At 40.0% G+C, this 21,822-nt stretch overlaps 1 protein-coding gene across 2 annotated transcripts in view; it reads right to left on the minus strand.

The window, feature by feature from the left end:
• The window catches only part of edem3 (ER degradation enhancer, mannosidase alpha-like 3), a 71,091-nt gene that overhangs the window by 2,000 nt on the left and 47,269 nt on the right, over positions 1 to 21,822 (minus strand). For both annotated transcript variants that reach the window (XM_048602043.1, XM_048602042.1), the window contains 2 exons: positions 20,112 to 20,297; positions 1 to 2,867 (listed from right to left, as the gene is read on the minus strand). The exon at positions 1 to 2,867 is cut by the window's left edge and continues 2,000 nt beyond it. In XM_048602043.1, the coding sequence (XP_048458000.1) occupies positions 2,362 to 2,867; positions 20,112 to 20,297 (692 nt within the window). In that variant the 3' untranslated portion in view covers positions 1 to 2,361. The remainder of the gene's footprint in view (positions 2,868 to 20,111; positions 20,298 to 21,822) is intronic.

The raw sequence follows: 21,822 nt of genomic DNA on the forward strand, positions 1-21,822 counted from the left end.
GGATAACACACTGGATAACACACTGGATAACACACTGGATAACACACATTTGCCAACTTAACTCGTCTTATTGAAGAACAGTGAGGCAACAAGTAATAATTTGCATTCATAAAGGTGCTTTTGACATGGTTGAATGTTCTAGGAGCATAAAAACATTTATCAATTAGTTGTTTCTATGCATGAGGTACAATGGTGAACCACTTTGAAGGAGTACTCAGGTTAGTGTCAGTGTCCTTTTGACTAATTGCACAGCGTCCCACAGCTATTAACTATTACACTACACCACCATGCTAACTGTTACAGGGTTTCATTGCATTAGATAGAAAGACAAGACAGAAATTGTTTAAAATCCTATGGATCAACAAATGTTGCTTCAAAAATGAAACATGCAAAGGTCAAATAATTTGCATGTTCCAGGTTATCATAACTGGGAAAAGAAATTTGCAACAGATAAATACTTCTGCAAAGTGCTCAATGTCAACCAGTTATCTTTTGGAAATCCTTGTGAACATTTTAATGGAACAATGTTTTCATACACTACAGTATTAAACTCCAAAGTACCAATCTAAAATAATATTCTGTTCTGTGGCTTTATGCAAGTCAATTAGACTTTTATACATTAACAGACCCTTTTTTTGAACTGCTGTCAAAATGATCCTACAGGTTAATCCACCCCTGCAGTATATCTTCACCATTTCACTGGTATGGAGAAGGTGACACCTGGTGGTTGGAAACTAACCAATTGCCCAAGACTGGAATTGCTAATTGACTAATTCTACTGCTATGAATTCTGTTCATGTCCAATGAACTGAAGAACCTGGAAAAGATGATATTTCAGGTCGATGGAGAAGAGCTTACGGAGGTGGAGTGTGTGCATGCACACATATGCACAGGAAAGAAGGGGAAATTTCTTTGGGATGGCTCCCCATCACCCTCCCACCTGTGGGAAGTTTAGTGAGCCAAGCTAGAGTAAAAGTCAACAGCATGCTCCATGGAGACCATTAACTTAATTAGTTCAATTATGATCCTACTTATGGCTTTTTTTTTTCCCCTGAAGGCAACAGCAGCTTCCCTCTGTCGGTGTGGCCCTCTTCTGATTAAGAAGACCGCCAGTTCCTTCGAGGCAGTGTCTCATAAGGGGGTTCATGGCCACCGCAGGTTGCATTTGGTGACAACAAGGTCTACAAGGACTCCGGTCAGCCCATGGTGTTGATCTGGAGAAGTTTATTCCTCCATCCTGAAAAGCGTCCACATTACTGCAATACCTTTTGTTCAAATTTGAGGTGCTCTCAGATCTTTCTCTTCTCCAGTGGAACTGTGGCCAGACAACACTGCAAACTGCCCTATTGGTCTCCTGCTTCCCTGATCCATCCACCACAGTTGGACAGGGTCTGCAGACCTGACTTCATCATTGACCAACTAACCAAGTCAATGGTAATGAACATCCTGCTGCAGTTACTTCCAGGTTTCCTGACTTAGAACCAAAATCAACGTCAGGATCTTCACCTGACCAAGAAAATCTGGCTAGTATTGTTCATTGGTATAAGGGTAAAACATTGCCCCCATGTCAATCCTTACTTCATGCATGAATACACTGGGTATTATACTTGTAGCATAACACAAATAAGATAAAAAGCTCAAGACCAAAACGGTAGAATAAAAACAGTGAACAGTTAAGATGGAACACATTGAAAACAGAATCAAATTTTACAAATGCCAAGATAATAGATGGCAAAATTCAGTGCATGTAACTTTGTCTTTTTATCAAATTAGTTGGAATAGTGTTGCCAAAATTGCATTGCTCCAAAGTTTTACCAAATATTATTTTAAATGCCTTTCAAAAACAAAGAAAACATATGGGCTAAAATCATATTTCACTAATTATGGAGTTAAAACCATACATTTACCAATTTCGCATTCCAACCTGGAAAGCAGTTATAAACCTGTTATATTACACTGGATAAAATGTCACAGCACTGTGGGATTTTCAATGTAAATCTGCAACAAAACAACAAGATATTGCTGCTCAGCAACAAAGAAAATGCGTGTATAGATGGGAGGAAGAAAGTAGAACAAAACAATGCAATTAAAGTTCCCTCAACTTCTGCACATTTCTCTACCAGCTGAACCCAAGGTGTTCTGTATCAGGAATTAATGTGACTGGCATCTTCAAATGAATCATGTAATGACCTGGCAGAAACAACGACCAGCAAATCCTGATATTCTTTCCACCCGTATAAATAGATACAAATCAGAAATTGATCATCAGATTCTTCCAGTTGGTCAGGGAATGTTACCGTGCACAACTGTACCCAGATCCTCAAGGGAAAAGAAAGCATGCCATTATAGTACGATTCATGGTCATAGTTCATCCTTATCCATCATTTCAAAGGCATCTATCTCTTCCTTCCAGTCTGATAACAAGGAGTCGACTGTCCGAGCTTCTGTTTCTTGGCTGATATTTGGACTGGATTCTTGCTCTGCCTCTACTTCACCCTCGGTCTCCTTCTTTCCATATTTTGAAGTATGAGCACAAGATCCCTGTTCATCGTCAACAGGGCCATGACAATCTGTCCTTTGTACATCCTGATCCTTCGCATCAGCAATATTTGATGACACATCACTGGTAGCTGTATTCGAGTTCTGATCTGACTCACACAAATAATCATCCTTTTGTTGTGTTTTTGGATCAGGCACGATTGGCTGACCACTGGCATCCCACTGACCTGTTGTTTCATCTGGTTTCTCACCACTAGGATTTACAATATATGATGTTGCTTCATTCTGACAATCAAAACCATTTGGTTTTGGCCCCGTGGACTGCAAATCATCTTCTGAATTCTGTTCAGAGTCTTTCATGTCCAGATCTAAAAATCAAAGATTAAAATTTTTAAAAATATAAAACTGCAAAATATTCTTGCATTGGCTAGTATATTTAGTAACTCTGACCATTTATTTGCAATTATATCTACATTTTCTTTAATAACTGAGCAGAAATCTCCCAACAATTCCAAACAGTGGTATCCTAGGCACCTTGAACAACCAGAAAATACAGCTTAATTTTATTTCATAATACTAATAATGACAAACACAGTGGTATTTATTCATGATATCGGAAATCTGTAAACAGTTCTTAACTTTACTAATCTCAAGTGTTGCTGAAAAAGACACGTTGTCAAGTTTTCCATCTTGAACTCATCTGGATAATTCACAAGTAAAAGGGAAAACCACAATTGGACTGCACTGGTTGACAATTGAGCCTATTGGTCGAGGAACTGCCAGTTAATGATGACTGCTGTTAGCCAAGCAGAATTTAATTTTAAACCAGGCAGATTGATTCCGATAGGCTAAAGGCATTGCCCCGAAACCGAGAATGGCTGTCAGCTTTTTTCTATTGAAACAGGGGCAGCATACATACACGTTCTTTCTATCTACAAAGAACAGGACCCTGCCTATCAACATATGAAGCATCTAGTATATACAAATACGCAAAACTGTAAATTGACTGACAAATTTCCTTTGAAAGCCACATATTCCAGTTGCATTTGGCCAGTGTAACATTACAAGTTTACAACTGCTCACCAGACAGGAATGACAAATTGCTTAATTTCTGGCATATAATTTAATAATTACTGAGATATGATTTTAACCCATTTGTCTGTTTTAAAATAAAATTTGGCAAAACTATGGAACATTGAAATTGATTACCTCCTGGCAGCACCCTGTTAGTGGTGAATGTGACTTCTGTCATCACTACATAGTAGTTGGTTAAACTTTTGAGATATCTTACACTGCCAGCACACTGAAATAGACCTAGAAGATTTCAGGACCAGAAGTAATGCCTGTGGCTTGTTCATGAGTTTGTGCGATATAAAATGAGAAATGATCTGATCAGGGTGTCCATTATCCTGCAGGATGGCTTTGATGTGCCCTATTTGAGCATGACATATGCACAGTGAACAAATAGCTACGGGCCTATTTACGAGGGTGCCATTAAGGCAATCTTATAGCACTGTTGGAACTCTAGACCAGTGAAGATAAGTTTGTAGCAGAGAGCCCCTAGTCAATTTCTCAACCAGGGCATGAAGGAAAAGGAACACATTCAAACCATTCCGTTTCGATGATAAATTTCAGCACAGGATGAAGCCCATTAAGGCAAGTAAGGAAATTCTTACATGCAGTCATGAATTCAAATATAGCATGTCAAGTCACTACAGCCTTACCAGACCATAGGGCTGCTCTCTCATGAGAGTGCACCAACTGGTGGTGATTTAACCTGAGGTACACCACATCTCAGATGAGGGGAGAGGTTGAGAAGGAGAATCCTTCATGGTAACCTCAGCCGTGGCAGGAATTGTACCCACGCAGTTGGCATCACACTGCTTTGCAAACCAACTGTCTAGCCAACTGAGCTAAGTGATCTCCCATAGCAAGTATGTAATCTACAAATTAGAGATATGCCAGGATTAGGAAGTTCAATGTCACAAAAAGGAGTTGTACTATGAGACAAACAAGTAATGTGTTATATGAATTTCAATGCTTGTGTTAGGCCAGGCATATAGGCTGTACAAGACAAAGATTGAGAGATTATATAAAATAGCATGTCCCTGGGTCCTTTTGTGACAAACAAGGTACTGATTGTATCCAACCAACCCATGCTTGCAAAATTCACAACCTAGCACCCAACATTAGCTCCGATTCCACAACTGGCCAATATTTCCATGGCAGTACCTCTACCATCAGCACTCTACCCTCGTATAGTACAAATGTTGTTTTCCCTTTGCTATGATATAGATTTAGTGAATTGCCCTGATGTGTGCAAAATGAATAGTCTTAACAAAAGATGTTTATGTCCCTGCAATACACAAGTTTATACGACAAAACAGCTCATCTCATAGCACTGTTGCCTCTAAGCCGTGCATGCAGACAACCACTCGTGTTCCAAGCATGGTGATGGGTGTCAGCAACTTCTGGTGTGGGAAGTCATTACCACGTACAGACATCGGTGGGCCGGATAGATGGAAAATAGATGCAATCCTGATCATCATTAATGTTAGATTAATTTGGTTTGGGAACTTTCAACACAATTTGTAGTTTAGCTTAAAATAAAACAAAACCCACAGGAGGTTTGAGAGACATAAGATAGAAGTTTTAGAGTTTGAGATGAACACGACTGACTCTTACTAACAGTGATGTCAATTAGTTTGAAGCAGATGTAGAGACAACGTTGTTTTAAAACAATTCAGAGAGACTGTAAACTACTGCTGAAGAACATCAGAAGGAAATTCTGTTATTTCTAGATATTGCTACTGCTCCAAGCAATAAAATGTGCTAGTTACAGTTTGTATTGAGTTTAATTCACCAGCAAGTCTGCACCTACCTTATTTTCTATGGGTTGTGCATGTGCCGAGATAACAAAATTGAATGAAAATATATCATATGTCCCAAGGTAAATTACCTGCTAACTAATACTTAACACTTTATTCCTCTCCCAGGCTCTCCAATTACTAAATTCTGGCCCTTATACTTCAACCTCTACCTAAACTCATATTGTCCCTCTTTAGAATTCATTATGCCTCTATTCTCCCTTGGACTTGGCCCCCACATCTAAATCTATGCTACCCATATTCATGGTCATCTACTTGACTCTGTCATCTCAAGCAGCTTCTTGATTTCGATCACGTCAATCAAAGATAAGAACATCTCTGATCACCTCCTTCTATTAATTTTCATTCATTCACTCCATCTCCCAACTACATTTACTTCTGTGTTTGCTTTTGGAAAAGAAACTTTCGTCATTTTGAATTGCACTTTCAAATTCCAATCTGTCTAGCTTTTTGAGTCTCCAAACACTGCAGCACTTTTGTAGCTACTGATCTGCTTAGTTGTACTTTCACCTCCACCTTTGATGCCCTTATCCCTGTAAATGTTTTACTTTCTCTCTCAGTAGTCTATATCCTCCAATACATACACACAAGGATACATGAATTAGCAGCAAGGATAGGGCACTCAGCCTCTCAAGCTTCTTCCACCATTCAATAAGGTCATGGCCGAACTAATTATCTCACATTCCTGCCTACCTCTAATAATCTTTCAGACCCTTTGCTAATCTACTTTTCTTTGCCCTAAAATATTCAGATTCTAGTTCCAGCAGCTGTTGGGAACAAAAATTCTAGGAGACCCGTGACCCTTTGTGAAGGAACACTTCTGCATCCTTGTCTTAAATGGGCACCTCTTATTTTGAAACAATGACCCCTAATTCTAATGTCTCACACAAGAGGAAACAGTGTGGATCTGGAGAGGCTGTTAAGTACTCTCAGGACCTTTTGTTTCAATCAATTGGAAAGTTTGCCTCATTTTATTTCTTTGTGCCTTTTAAAATTCTGAACTGAAATGATAAAGAACGGTGTTAAAACCCAGAAATCAAAATGATGGTTGGATGTTTAGAAAGTAAGTAATTTGAAACTGTGAACCCTGTTTGTGTTGCTGTCAGTTCTAGGAATGATCTGGAGCTGAGGGGTTATTTACAAGTGAAGCTGATTGATAATTGGTCCCTAGTCCACATACCAATGACAAAGGTCCTCTATCTGCCACAACCACGTGATTGATTGTCAGGTAACTGAACAGCTTGGATAGTGAACAAGACAAAGAGAAGCTAGTCAGCCTAGAAGAGAAATCAGTAGGTCTGCCTTAAACAAAACTCTCATGTTTCTGCAGGAAGTCATTTTACGCCTGAGAAAACCAGCACATGCTGCAAGTTGTGACTTGGAATTGTAGAAGTCAGAGAGATTTCATACGTGAACGAGCCACCCTGTGCCTTCCTCAAACCATTGGTCACATTGAGGAAAAAGGAAAGACGAGGGGAAACTTTTGGATCATCAACCACCAACCCAGGACATTTTATTAAAACAGACCACAGAACTGTTTTCCTAGTTTTCCCTCCATCCAGGTGTTTATTTTCCATTTGCATCTGTCTGTGTGTATAAGGTAGGGTTTTTTAAGGGGTTTAGAGTTTTAATTTTTTTCAGTTGACTTAGTTTCATTTAATTGTTTACTGGTAGTTAAAATCTAATGATCTGCAGTAAATCATGATTTCTTGTTAAGTGCAGAAACATGGTCCGTGATTTCGATCAACATTGGTCTAAAAATCAGGTATTTTGGAATTCTGTGTATTTCTTTTTAAAATTTGAGAGATAACTCCTGGAATAGCAGGGCTTGATTATCAGGATGTAACCACAATGAATTGTGACATACACCGTCTCTTACACTTCTTAACTCCAGCAAATACAAGTCTAGTCTGTCCAACCTTAAGTCGACCGAACCATTCCAGGTATTAGACTGACAAACCCATTGTGAACTGTTTCTAGTAATTTACATGTTTACTTAAACAAGGAGACTAATATTGTCCACTGTACTCCAGATGTGGTCTCATCAATGTCCTCTACAACTGAAGCATGACACCCCTCCGGCCGCTACTAATGTATTCAACTCCTCACTCAGTAAACAATAACATTATATTAGCTTTTCTTATTACCTGCTGTACCTAGATACTAACATTCTATGATTCAAGTACAAGGACACCCAGATCCCTCAGCATCTCTGAGCTTTGCAATCTCTCACCATTTAGAAACTTCTTCATTCTTAATGCCAAAATAGACCATTTCAAATTTTCCAAGTTTATAGTTAATTTGCCATATCTTTGCTCACTCACTCAACTTACCCATATCCTATTCACAACCTACATTCTGATCAATCTTTGGTTTATCCATCCAAGTCATTTATGTGAATTATAAAATGTTGAATTTCCAGCACTGATGCATATGGCATACCATTCATTACATGTCGGCTACCAGAAAAGGACAATCTATGCCTACTGTTTCCCAGTCAGCCTAGAAGAGAAATCAGTAGGGGAGGGGGGAGTTTAAACTATCTTGACAGTGTGGTGAGATTCAGAGCAAATGTTCAGTAGGGGGAGATGAATGGCCAAAATTAGACAAAACAAGTGAGTCAAGGCAGCATGGAAATTGTAGGCGATTTAAGGTACAAGTGAGTTTGACAAGGTTGAATGGAATTTATTTTAATGCAAGGAGTCTGACAAACAAGGGAGATGAGTTGCAAGCACAAATTAAAACATGGGGGTATGACGTCATTGCTGTCACTGAAACATAGGTGAGAGAGGGGCAGGACTGGTGGCTCAATGGGTCTTCATGTGAGATAGGGAAGAGGTAAGAGAAGGGGGAACAATATTGTTTCAGGAATCAATTACAGCAATAAGGAGGCATAATATCTTAGAAACTCTTCAACTGAAGCCATGTGGGTAGAACTTAAAAACAAAAAACAAGCAATCACTTTGCTGGGAGTGTACTATAGGCCTCCTAACAGTCTGAGAGAAATAGAAGAGCAAGTTTCAGAGGAGTGTAAAAGTAATGGGGTAATGACAGTAGGGCTTTCAACTTCCTCAGCATTAAATGGGACAGTCACAGTGTGAATGGTTAAAATGAAGCAGAGTTCTTAAAATGCATTCAGGACAGCTTTCTAAAGCAGTGCATAGAAGGCCCTATAAGGGAGAGTAGTCCTGGACTTAATTTTAGGTGATGAATCTAGGCAAGTAGTTCATTTTATCAGTGAGGGAGCATTTTGCAGACTGATCATAACTCCAATAGATTCAGGATTGTCATGAAAAGGACAAGGATGGGCCTAAAATCAAGGTTCTAAACTGGGGAAGGCAATGTCAGTCAGATGTTCTGCTAAAGACAAAAGGTGGGACCAACAAATCCAGCAAACCCTGATATCTAGGGATATAAAAGATTGGTTAAAGAGGAAAAGGGAGAAGAGTACGGAATGTGCAAGGGAAAACTTAAAGCAAAACAGAGAGCAAAAAAGGGGCATGAAAGAATAATGGCAGGTAAAATAGAGGAAAATCTCAAGTTATTTTACAAATACATTGTGATATACATAAATGATCTGGAGGAGGGTATAGATGGTCTGATTAGCAAGTTTGCAGATGACACTAAGATTGGTGGAGTAGCAGATAGTGAAGGGGACTGTCGGAGAATGCAGCAGAATATAGATAGATTGGCGGGTTGGGCGGAGAAATGGCAGATGGAGTTCAAGCCAGGCAAATGCGAGGTGATGCATTTTGGAAGATCCAATTCAAGAGCGAACTATACAGTAAATGGAAAAGCCCTGGGGAAAATTGATGCACAGAGAGATCTGGGTGTTCAGGTCCATTGTACCCTGAAGGTGGCAACGCAGGTGGATAGAGTGGTCAAGAAGGCATACGGCATGCTTTCATTCATCGGACGGGGTATTGAGTACAAGAGTTGGCAGGTCATGTTGCAGTTGTATAGGACTTTGGTTCGACCAAATTTGGAATACTGCGTACAGTTCTGGTCACCACATTACCGAAAGGATGCGGATGTTTTGGAGAGGGTGCAGAGGAGGTTCACCAGGATGTTGCCTGATATGGAGGGCGCTAGCTATGAAGAGGGGTTGAGTAGATTAGAATTATTTACATTAGAAAGACGGAGGCGGAGGGGGGACCTGATTGAGGTCTACAAAATCATGAGAGGTATAAACAGGGTAGATAGCAAGAAGCTTTTTCCCAGAGTGGGGGACTCCATTACTAGGGGTCACGATTTCAAGGTGAGAGGGGAAAAGTTTAAGGGAGATATGCGTGGAAAGTTCTTTACGCAGAGGGTGGTGGGTGCCTGGAACGCGTTGCCAGCAGAGGTGATAGAGGTGGGCACGATAGCATCATTTAAGATGTATCTAGACAGATACATGAATGGGCAGGGAGCAGAGGGACACAGATCCTTGGAAAATAGGCGACAGGTTTAGATAGAGGATCTGGATCGGCGCAGGCTTGGAGGGCCGAAGGGCCTGTTCCTGTGCTGTAATTTTCTTTGTTCTTATTAAGGGTAAAAGTATAACTTGGGAAAGAGTAGCGCCTATTAAGAACCTCAATGGTAATTTATGCGTGGAGCCAGAGGATGCAGGCAGAGTTTTAAATTAATACTTTGTGTCAGCATTCACTAGCGAGGGGGACAATATGGGTATAGAAATTAGGGGCCCTCTTGTGGCGAAATGGTAGTGTCCCTATTCCTGGACCAAGAGGCCCAGATTCAAGTCTCACGTGCTGCAGAGATGTGTAATAACATCTCTGAACGGGTTAATTAGAAAAAATAGGTAAATTAAAATTTAGAAATCAGGACTAGCTATTCTTGAAGAAATTAGCATAGAGAGAGAGAAATTTCTGAGTGATCTGGCAGGCTTAAAAGTAGATAAATCTCCAGAGTCGGGTTAAATGCATCCCAGGCTGAGTGAGACAAGGGTAGAAATAGCAGGGTGCTGGCAATAATCTTCAATTTCTCTCTGATCACAGGAGAGATGCCAGAGGACGAGAAGATAGCCAAAGTGGTACCATTATTCAAGAAGGAAGCAAGGGATAAATCAGAAAACTACAGGCCACTGAGTCGAAGCTCAGTGATGGGGAAACCATTGGAAGCAATTCCAAGGGACAGAATTAATCTGCACTTGGAGAAGCAGGATTAATCAAGGACAATCAGCATGATGTTGTGAAGGGGAGGCCACGTCTAACTAACTTGATTGACTGATTTTATTGTCACGTGTACTGAAATACAGTGAAAAGCTTTGTTTACGAGTGGTACAGGCAGATCACAGCAAGCAAAGGATGTACAGATCAAAAAGACTAAGAAGCATTCAGGTTACACTTTTTGAGGCTACAGTCCATTCAACAGGCTGATAACGGCAAGAAAGAAGCTGTTCCTGAACCTGTTTTTGCGTGCGTTCAGGCTTCTGTGTCTTCTGCCTGATGGAAGAGATTGTAGGAGGTCATTACCAGGTGCAATGGGTCTTTGATGATGTTGGCTGCCTTTCTGCAGCAGCGAGCTATGTAAATAGAGTCCATGGATGGAAGGTTGGCTTCCACGATGGTCTGGATTGTGCACACAACCTTTTGTAGTTTCTTACGGACCTGGGCCGAGCAGTTGCCATACCAGGCCGTTATGCACCCAGACAGTATGCTTTCAATGGTGCATCTGTAGCAGCTGGTGAAGGACCTTATGGACATGCCTTGAATGTTTCAAAGACATGGCCAGGTGCAGAGGTGAAGGCAATGCAGTCAATATAGTCTACTTGGACTTTAACAAGGTTTTTGAGAAGGTCCCACATGGAGACCGATAGCGAGGGTAAGAGCCTGTTGGATCCAAGGAAATTTGGCTAATTGGATACAAAATTTGTTGAGTGGCTGGAAGCAGAGGGTGAGCATTGAGGGTGTATTTAGAACTGGAAGCCTGTGTCCAATGGGGTGCCACAAGGATTAGTGTTAGGGCCCTTGCTGTTTGTGGTATATATAAATGATTTAAACTTGAATGTAGTTTCATGTATATAGTTGATTACTAAATTCAGGGATGTTACGAAACACACGTGAATCAAAAACTGTATATACATTTTTCCCCTGCTACTCCACACTTCCAACCCCACAAGCACCCTCCCTTCTGCTTGGTGTGCAGGTTGAAGAAAACTACACTAACTTGGCTATACAAACCAGGACTTCACATTAAAAGCAGATTCCAAATGCAAGTATAGCAGAGTCCTCTAAAGGCAGGATGCAACTGTGTGCTAATCTGGCACAAAATCCAAAGGAATTTTGGTGGTGTGATAAATGAGGAGGAAGACAGCTTAAGATTACAGGAGGACATATACAGGCTGGTCAAATAGAGTGATCAGCAACAAATAAAATTCAATTGCACTTGGACAGGACAAGCAAGGTAAGGGAATACATGATGAATGCAGTCAGCCCAGAGGATCAGCAGGATCTTGGTGTGCATGTCCAACCAGTCCTTTACAGTATCAAGACAGGTAGACAAACTGATTAAGAAGGCTTATGGGATAGTTGCCTTTATTAGCCAAGGCACACAGAGTTTAAGACCAGGTTATGCTGGAACCATGTAAAGAGTTGGTTATGCCACAGCTAGAGTATTGTGTGCAGTTCTGGAATCCACATTACAGGAATCCACGTTACAGGAGGGATGTAACAGCACTGGAGAGGGTGCAGAGGAGATTTACCAGATGTTGCCTGTGGGGGAGACTTTAGTTATGAAGACAGATTGGATACAGAAACAAATTACTGCAGATGCTAGAATCTATACTGAAAATAATAAATGCTGGAGATCACAGCGGGTCAGACAGCATCCACAGAGAGAGAGCAAGTTGACAATTCGAGTCTAGATGACTCTTCATCAGAGCTGGGATTTAGATTGTTTCCCTTGCAGCAGAAGAGACTGAGGGAGGACATGATTCAGATGTATAAAATTATGAGGGGCACAGACAGAGCTGACAGAAAGGAACTTTTTGCCTAGGTGGAGGGATCAGTGACCGGGGGCATAGATTTTAGTAAAGGGCAGGAGGATTTGAAGGGATGTGAAGAAATTTCCTTTCCCCCCCACTTAGAGTCGTGGGAATCTGGAACTCACTGCATTCAAGATGGTAGAGGCAGAAACTCTCATAACATTTAAGAACTATTTAGATGTACACTTGTAATGCCAAGCATTCAAGGCAATGAGCCAAGTGCTGGGAAAGGGGATTAGAAATGTTAGGTGGTTATTTTTGACTGGCACAGACTAAATGGACAAAGGGCCTTTGATGTGCGCTGTAGATCTCTGTGATTAATGGCAATATATTAAGTCTGTTAGCCACTATTATTTTATCATCTAAGATAAACATTAGTCTGACACCTTACCAAATACCTTCTGGAAATGTAAATACAGTACATCCACTGGTTCCCTTTTATCCACAACATATGTTACTACTTCCATTCAAATACGGACATCTGATTTAAAGTAATATATCACTGAAAAGAATTTGAAAAGAAAGGCTTGATCATCATAATTTTGTCCAGTATTCTTTACCAGGCTGTACCATTGCCTCTGGTGGAGATCACTGGGACTAGTCTGAGGAGCTTCAGTCACTTCAGAATTTAATGATGTGTGGTATTGATTGAGAGTTTCCTTAGCTGAAACAATCGGAGCGCCTAGACGATTTACAAGAAGAACTATGGAAAATTTGTGTAGGGAAGATGACAGATTTATTAAGCCCAAATTTAATTGAGTAACCCATTATAAAACATTAAGTAATTAATTGAAATCTGTCGTTTGGTGACCTAACTAATTGGTCAGTCTTACAGTCTTTGAAGTATGGTCCTAACAAAATGGATCTGTTGAAAGGCGTTCATTGAGGAAACTGCTGAAAACCAAAAATATTTTAACTCAAACTAGCTGCATCGAAACCCAAATCAAGCCACTGTTTCACCAGCACAAACAACATTTAAAGCTTTGTACAAAATGGCTGAGACTGTCGTCCTTTCAACAAGAGGATGGAGGGGGTTAAAATATTCAAGATGTTTTACAGATAACCTTTCCAGGTTGGATCAGTTCTTACTTTGAATTGCTACTGATTCAAGGACAAATTTTTAATTGTTTTTCCTTTTTATTTTAAAAGTTCTATTTGTGTTTAAATAAAGCAGTGGTTCAGTTCTTTTGGATTTTGTGCCAGATTAGCACACAGTTGCATCCTGCCTTTAGAGGACTCTGCTGTACTTGCATTTGGAATCTGCTTTTAATGTGAAGCCCTGGTTTGTATAGCCAAGTTAGTGTAGTTTTCTTCAACCTGCACACCAAGCAGAAGGGAGAGTGCTTGTGGGGTTGGAAGTGTGGAGTAGCAGGGGAAAAATGTATATACAGTTTTTGATTCATGTGTGTCAATAGTTCATGCTTTATTTGGTTCATTTCATATTCATGTATATTTTAAAACAATTTATATTTAACCTGAACCATCCTCTAACTAGTTACTAGAAAACCAAACTGGCTTGTTGCTCTGCATTGGAACGAAATTTGAAGGAGCAAATGTACACCAATTTAGATGTTTGTACTTAAAATTTTACATGCTAAATATATTGCCCGATGTTCCATGTACCTTTACTGTACCCTGCTAGTTTAATCTACTGTGTACTACATACAGGCTGTGTATCGCTATCTTTCCTTGAAACGGTACTGCATTATAAATTGGTCACGAGTGTCAAATATATAAAAGAAGAAAAAAAGAAAGAAAAGGCAGGTGGCATGGTGGCTCAGTGGTTAGCACTGTTACCTCACAGCACTAAGGACACTGTCTGTGTGGTGTCTGCACATTCTCCGTGTCTGAGTGGGTTTTCTCCGGGTGCTCCTGTTTCCTCCCATGGTCCAAAGATGTGCAGGTTAGGTGGACTGGCCATGGTAAATTGCCCATAGTGTCCAGGAATATATAGGTTAAGTGGATTAACCATGGGAAATGCAGTTACAGGGATAGGGTAGGGAGACAGGTCTGGATGGGATGCTGTCTAGAGAGTTGGTACAGACTTGCTGGGCCGAATGGCCTGTTTCCACACTGTAGGGATTCTATGATAATTACAATAAACAATAAATTCTAAGATATTAAAGGAAGTAGCTAAGGAATAGCTAGAGATAGTGGACGCACTGATAGAAACCATCTAAGAATCCTAAAAGTCCCAGAAGACTGGAAAACTGTTAATGTAACACCCTTTTTCAGAAGGGGAAAGGGGACAAAAATTGTAACTGAAGGCCAATTAGTTTAAAGTCTGTTATTAAGAAAATGTTAGAGTCCATTACAAAGGATGTAATAGCAAACAATTTAGAAATACATTATGTGATTGAGCACAGTCAATAGGATTTCCTGAAGGGGAAAATCTTTCCTGACAATTTTACTAGAATTCTCTGAGGTGGTAAAAGCAGGATAGATAAAGGGGAAGCAGGATGTAAAATATTTGGATTTTCAGAAGGCATTTGATAATGTACCATGCATTAGGCTACATAATAAGAGCCCATGGTGTTGGAGGTAGTATATTAGTATGGATAGAGGTTGGGCTAACTTATAAAAGAAAGAGTTGGAAGAAAAGGCGCCCTTTTCAGGATGGCAACCTGTAACTAAGAGGAGTACGAAAAGTATCAGTGTTGGAGCCACAGTTATGAGGGAAGTGAATGTACTAAAGCCAAAGTTTGCAGATGACGCAAAATAAGTGGAAAGGCAAGTGGTGACAATGGCACTATGAGACTGCAGATGGATATAGGCAGGTTAAGTGAATGGGCAGAAACTTGGCAGATGGAATATAATGTGGGAAAAGGTGAGATTGTGCACTTTGGAAGGAAGGAGAAGGGACTGAATATTATTTAACCAGAGAAAGACCACAAAACAGAGGAATTTGGGAGTCCTCATCCACGAATCACAAAAAGTTCAATGGGTGACAGGAAAGACAATTGGCATGTTTGTCTTTATTTCAAAGGGAATGGAGTATAAAAGTAGGGAAGCTTTGTTAAAGCCATACAAGGCAATAGTCAGACCACAGCTGGAATACCGTGGACAGTTTTGGCCCCCTTATCAATGGAATGATATGCTTGCATCGGAGGCAGTCTGGAGAAGGTTCACGTCGCTGATACCAAGTGTGGAAGGGTTGTCTTCTGAGGGGAGGTTGGGTAGGTTAGGCCTATACTCATTGGAATTGAGAAGAATGAAAGGTGACCTTATTAAAACACAAGATTCTTGTCTTGACAGAGTAGATGCAGAAAGGTTGTTTTCCCTTGTGGAGAGGCTAGGACCAGAGGGCATCATCTCAGAATAAGGGGTCACAATTTAAGATAGAGATGAGGAGCAATTTCTTCCCTCAGAGGGGAGTAAATCTGTGGAACTCTATCACAGGTGGGGGTGTCAAGGCTGGGTTGTTAAGCATATTCAAGGCTGAGACAGAGAATTCTTAATCAGTAAAGGAATCAAGGGTTATGGGGAAAAGTCAGGAAAGTGGAGTTGAAGGTTAACAGATTGGCCATGAATGGCAGAGCAGACCTGAAGGGCTGAATGACCTCCTTCTGCTCCTACCTTTTATGGTCTTATCAAATTGATTAAACATGATTTCCCTTTAAAACACCATGGTGACTCTGCACTTTTCTAAATGGCCCACTATAAGTCTTCAGTAATAGTTTCTAACATCTTCTCTATGACAGATGTGAAGCTAACTGAAAAAAAAAACACCAAAAGAACTGCAGATGCTGTAAATCAGGAACAAAAACAAAGTTGCTGGAAAAGCTCAGCAGGTCTGGCAGCATCTGTGGAGGAGAAAACAGAGTTAACGTTTCGGGTCCGGTGACCCTTCCTCAGAACTGATGGTGGCTGGAAAAACGTCAGTTTATATGCAGAAAATAGGGAGGTGGGTGGGGTAGGGAGTAAACGATAGGATAGAGCCCAAAGAGAGAGAAAGACAGTTGGACAGACAAAAGGAGTTGCTAAGGATCAGGCTGGGAGGGTGAATAGTTGTTAATGGGGACTGTTAGTAACTAACAACAGAGGGTGTGTAGTGGCAGGCTATGTGGTAACAGACCTTTGCAGTTTGTTTCATCTGTCTTCTTCTCTTTTTGAGTAAAAGATTTATAACCACTATTCTCTAGTCTGATTGGATGTTCTCCAAATTTAGGAAGTCTTGTAAAATTATAGCCAACATATCAATTGTTTCATTTAACGCCCTAGAACGAAGTCCGTCAGGACCCGGGGACGTGTCAGCTCATAGCCAAGAACAATTTACTTAATACCACTTGCCTAGTGATTATAATTTTCTTCCTCCTATTTCTGAGGTGTTACTTGCACCCTCAATAGTGAAGACAATATAGAAGTCCTGTTCACTTCATCTGCCGTCTCTATGTTCTAATATTACTTGAATGTTTAAAGATGATTTAGTCATTCATTGCCAGATCTGACTGGATTACATCAAGCATCTTCATCTCCTGGTCACATTTTAAAACTGCTCACTGTGCCAGAATCGTGCTGGAATACAGACGTGGTCTGGGTCTCCCATCTCCCTTTAAGCTCCTCTCTTTTGTCCTTGACTACTCCACCCTCAAATCCAAGTTTCAGAAGTTAATTCACTTGTCATTAAGATCAGGCCATTTGTTTAGCTGCCTCCCTCCCTTTCACTAACCTTCCTCAGCTTCCCACATTCCTTTGCCCTGGACCCGAACTCACGTCCTTCTCTTCAACTCCCTGCTTTGGTGTCTTTGAAATCACCTTATGCATGAACCTGAACTTCTGTTCTCTCAAACCTATTCCCATCTAACTGCTGACCACGTAACTTCCATGCAATGGTTCCCTGGTTAGCTAATGGTAGTTGTATTCTCTCTCCAGCTGTTAAACCCACCCCTTCAAATCTTCCAATATCACACATCTCCTCAAAATAATTTACCCACGGCCCCACTATCCATGCAAACTACTGCTTCATCTCCAACTTCCCTTACATCTATAAAATCCTTGAACACGTTCCCTCCCAGAATGGTGACCGTGCTATTCCATATTTGAATCCCTTCAAATCAAGTGTGTGCCTCTGCCAAAATACAAAATAGTTCTTATTAAAGTTACAGATGGAATGAACTTCCAGAGCAAGTGGTGGATGCGGGTACGGTTATAACATTTAAAAGACATTTAGCTAAGTACATAAATAAGAAATGTATGGAGGGATATGGGCAAATGCAGGCAGGTGGGACAAGTTTAGTTTGGTATTATGGTCAGCACGGACTGGTTGGACCGAAGGATCTGTTTCCATGCTGTATGACTCTGTGACATCCGGTGTGACTGTAATCAAGCTAAACCATATCTCATCACCCTTCTCAGTCTCTGTCACAGTTTCCACACCATCCTTCTCTCACACACTTCTCTAGTAGCTGGTTGCGACTGCAGTTGTCTAGTTTCATACTCAGCAATCCAATTACAGGATTTCCTTCAAGAGCTTCTCTTCTTATTCTTGTATTATTACCTCCCAAGACCCCAAAACTTCACGGTTAAACCAGTAAAAGCATGAACTTGAATTTCAGGATTGTTCGTACAATTGTGTTCCAATCTCAGCTGTGTCCCTATGGGACATAATTGAACAAAGTTAGAATATGCTTCAAAATGGGAAATTGCTGGCAAAAACTCAACAGGTCTGGAAGCATCTGTGAAAAGAAAGCAGAGTTAGCATTTCGGGTCCAGTGATCCTTCTCCAGAACTCCAAACTCTGCTTTGTGTCCACAGACACAGCCAGCCTTGCTGCGTTTTTCTGGCAATTTCTGATTTTCAGCATCCACAGCTCTTTGTTTAGAGGATACTTCCCTTGGGAAAAAGTGGAAAGCTGAATGAATAAATATCTTCATATCATTATGACACATTGTCTGGTAGCTAGTTCAACATCACATCAATAAAAAAAGTCAAAACAGCCAGTCTTTTTACTTCAGGATAATACAGGGTACTAGAAATTACCTTATTGTTGATACACTTGGAGAACAGAAATAATGGCGTATTTTAAGAAAACTACTTACTGCTAATGTAGTTTGTAATTCTTTTACCTTTAATAATTGTGGCTGTTATTTTTTTGTCCACGTGATGCAAAAAAAGAAAAAGTGTAATGCAAACTGGTTATAATTCAAAATTAGTTTATTATTGTACAGCTGGTCTATATATTATATTGACATTCAGACACCACATCTTTATACAGTAACTCCAGGTCATGGATTAAATTTGGCCTATGAAACCTATCCAGTTTTGTAACTTAAAAGCCTACTAAATGAATATCTGTAGGTGTTCATTTCAGAGTTATTTATACGACCCAGCTTATACATATTTCATACGTGCAGAATAGATAAAAATATGACTTTAAAAGAAAAAGTTAGACCAGTAGGACAGGACCTCACAGATCTATCCCTGCTTTGTCAATAAAAAAATTAGCTTAGGTTGAAAAATGTGTGTATCTTTCCTGAATTAGTGGATAATGCAGCACCTATAAGTGGTACTCCAGAGCATCCCACTCTGCTGGTACTGAAATTTTCAAATAAAGATATGTTAACTCTTTTCACAAGTGGTATTATCAACATTGATTTTGAAAGCAGCTCCTCTATATCGTTTTAGTAATCTACATACATGAAATTCAAGGAAATACACATTTCAGGTTCACAAAATGAAAAAAAAACCTTCTTTATTCTAATATGCAAGACTAACTGTTTGCCGAGGGCCACAATTGACAGCAGCAAGTTGCTTTGGGGCTAGCTTCTCAGAGATATTAAGAAAATGGAGCTCTGAACTTTTGGCTAATCCCCACTTGATTTAACAATATACTCTGTAAATGGAGTTCTGTGCGGCTGTGTTTAGAAAGTAAAATCACAAAACAAACATGTTAATCTTTCAGATAATGAGCCATAATTGATGGAAAACCATTTAAAAAAATCCAATCCAAACCTTTGCAATCTAGTTTCCAAACCCATAATACATGATCGGACGCAAAAGCTACACGACAGCACGTATCCACTGCATTTTTTTAAAGAAAGGACAAAAAGAAAATTTCAAGAGAAATTAGGAATCAAAAAGGTGAAAATGGAAGAGAAATGAAAATATACTAAATCAGAAGAATGAATATAGTTATATTATCATATTAGCAATCCAAAGGCCTGGACTAAAGATCCACAGTTATATGGGTTTAAGTTTCCTAGTTGGCATGGTGGGATTAAATTAGTCATTACACAGATCTGCAATAAAAACCTGGTAACCATGCAACTGTAAGATTATGATCATCAATGTCCTTTTAAAAGAAAATCTATGATTCTTACCTGCCATTTGAAATATCCTAGTTAAGGGTAATTAAGGATGGGAAATGAATGCTGTCCAGTGATGTCCGCATTCCATGTGAATGAATAAATGTTATTTTTCTTTAAATGCTTTAATGGTTAATGTTTGAGCTGTATGGTTTATTGATCCAGTAATAAATATACAGTCATGACAGTTTAATATTTTGATCATAATGAGAAGGGTTTATTTAAGCACATTGTGGGATTGTGAAAAGGATTTCAAAGAAAGGCTGCCCCAAGGAGCTTTGAATTTCTTAAAACAAACAAAAGTCTCCTCGTCAAGCTGGGCATACTAGAAATATTCAGATTGGTCCCTACATATGAAGAATGATGAACATTAGGACAATACACTTCATTCAATTTGTAAATGAAAGGTCATTTGCTGTTAGTTTAGAAACTTACCTCTATCCCTAGCTTTATCTGACAGCAGCACTTCCACTTCCTGGTACTCCTGCATGGCATTGAGTATAATATGTCCTTCCTTATTAAAGAGGAAAAGCATTGGGATCGTAACATCATCAGTATTCCTTCCGTCACCAGCCATCTGGAAAAGGGGAGCCGTATCACTGCTGCTTCCTTCATTGTCATCTGCCCAATAGCAAATTCAGTTAAAACAGCTGCAGTGTACACCTGGACATGCAAAATTCCCTAGGCTTACTGAAGGTTTTATTATGCTTCATAATAAAGCCAACAGGAATAAACTGTTCTGTCTCAAGCGGTGGACAGAAATTTCACGTTAAACGCTCTTCTAAAAAAAAAATTAATTTGTGGTCATTAAGGAGAGGAATGTTAATTTTGCAGTATTTCATGTTTCCGGTAGCTGGGGCAATCACAAAGCATACCCACGATTAAAGATAAAATTAAATTTCCCTCCATTCTGCTCCCAGCAATGTGCTTCAGGCCAAACTTTTATAGGAAACATAATATAGGCTTAACTGGTCACAAATATCAAGCACCTAAGGCACATCTTCCAAAGACTAAATAAGAACTCAGGATCTTTGAAAGGGATTTAAATAAGAGAATGAACATTTTAAAGACATGTCTTGAGACCGAAAATAAAAGTGAAGGTTAGCAAGGGTTGATGGAATGGGAATTGCTGTAATTTTAGAGGAATTGAAGCTTACTAAAAGTGCAGTATGGAATCAATTAAACCAATAGAACAAAGAAGAACAGAAATTGCTGGAGAAACTAACCAGGAGCATTTGTAGAGAGAAAGCAGAGTTAATGTTATGAGTCCTGTGACCCTTCTTTAGAACTAGAATAAATTCAGTCTGGAGGTGACGAAGCAAAATTGAAGATTTCAACAGCAGATGGGTTGACATGAGGGTAGAAGCAACCAATGCTATGGAGGTTGATTTCAGTAGTGTTCACGATAGAGAGGAAGTTCAGCTCAAGGCTGAACAAGACAGTTAAGTTGTGAACACTAGTTCAGCCAAAAGTAGACAGCAAGGAGACGGATGGGGCCATTGGCAAGAGTACAGGAGTTTGTGGTGGAGTTGATGGCTTTGATATTCCCATTATTTAGCCAAAGAAATTGTAGCTTTTGTATGACTGGATTTTGAAAAATCCGACTAACAACAGATAGGCAGTGGAAGTTTCAGGAGAAATAGTAAGAGGTAGAGCTGGGTTTCATTAATTAATCTCAAATCTGAAGATGAAGCATACAAGTGAGGAAGAGCAGGCAATCAAACAGGAGGTCCTCAGGTGAATCCAAAGGTAATGGTGCAGATACAGGGTACACGGCTGCTCTCTCATTATTGACAGAGAGAGAGAGACGACTGGTGATGGTTTTACTTGAGGGTCACTGTGCCTCTGACAAGGGGTGAAGTTGAGAAGGTGGGACCTTCATGGTGACCTCAGCCAGTGTGGGGCTTGAACCTGCGTTCTTGGCATCACTCTGCACTGCAAACCAACCATCAAGTCAAATGACAGGGTACACAGCTATTGCTGGAGATTCTGTGGATATGACTGGTTAAGTAAGACTGAAATCAAGTGAGGGAACTCCCAGTCAGGTAACAGGTATTAGGTAAGAATGGTATGGTTGTCTGTAAGGTAAGCCTCCAGTGGGGTCAAGGGGATTAGGAGGGTCAAGGGGATTAGGAGGGTCAAGGGG

Source organism: Rhincodon typus, chromosome 10 (genome assembly GCF_021869965.1).
Source record: "Rhincodon typus isolate 14 chromosome 10, sRhiTyp1.1, whole genome shotgun sequence".
NCBI classification, from domain to species: domain Eukaryota; kingdom Metazoa; phylum Chordata; class Chondrichthyes; order Orectolobiformes; family Rhincodontidae; genus Rhincodon; species Rhincodon typus.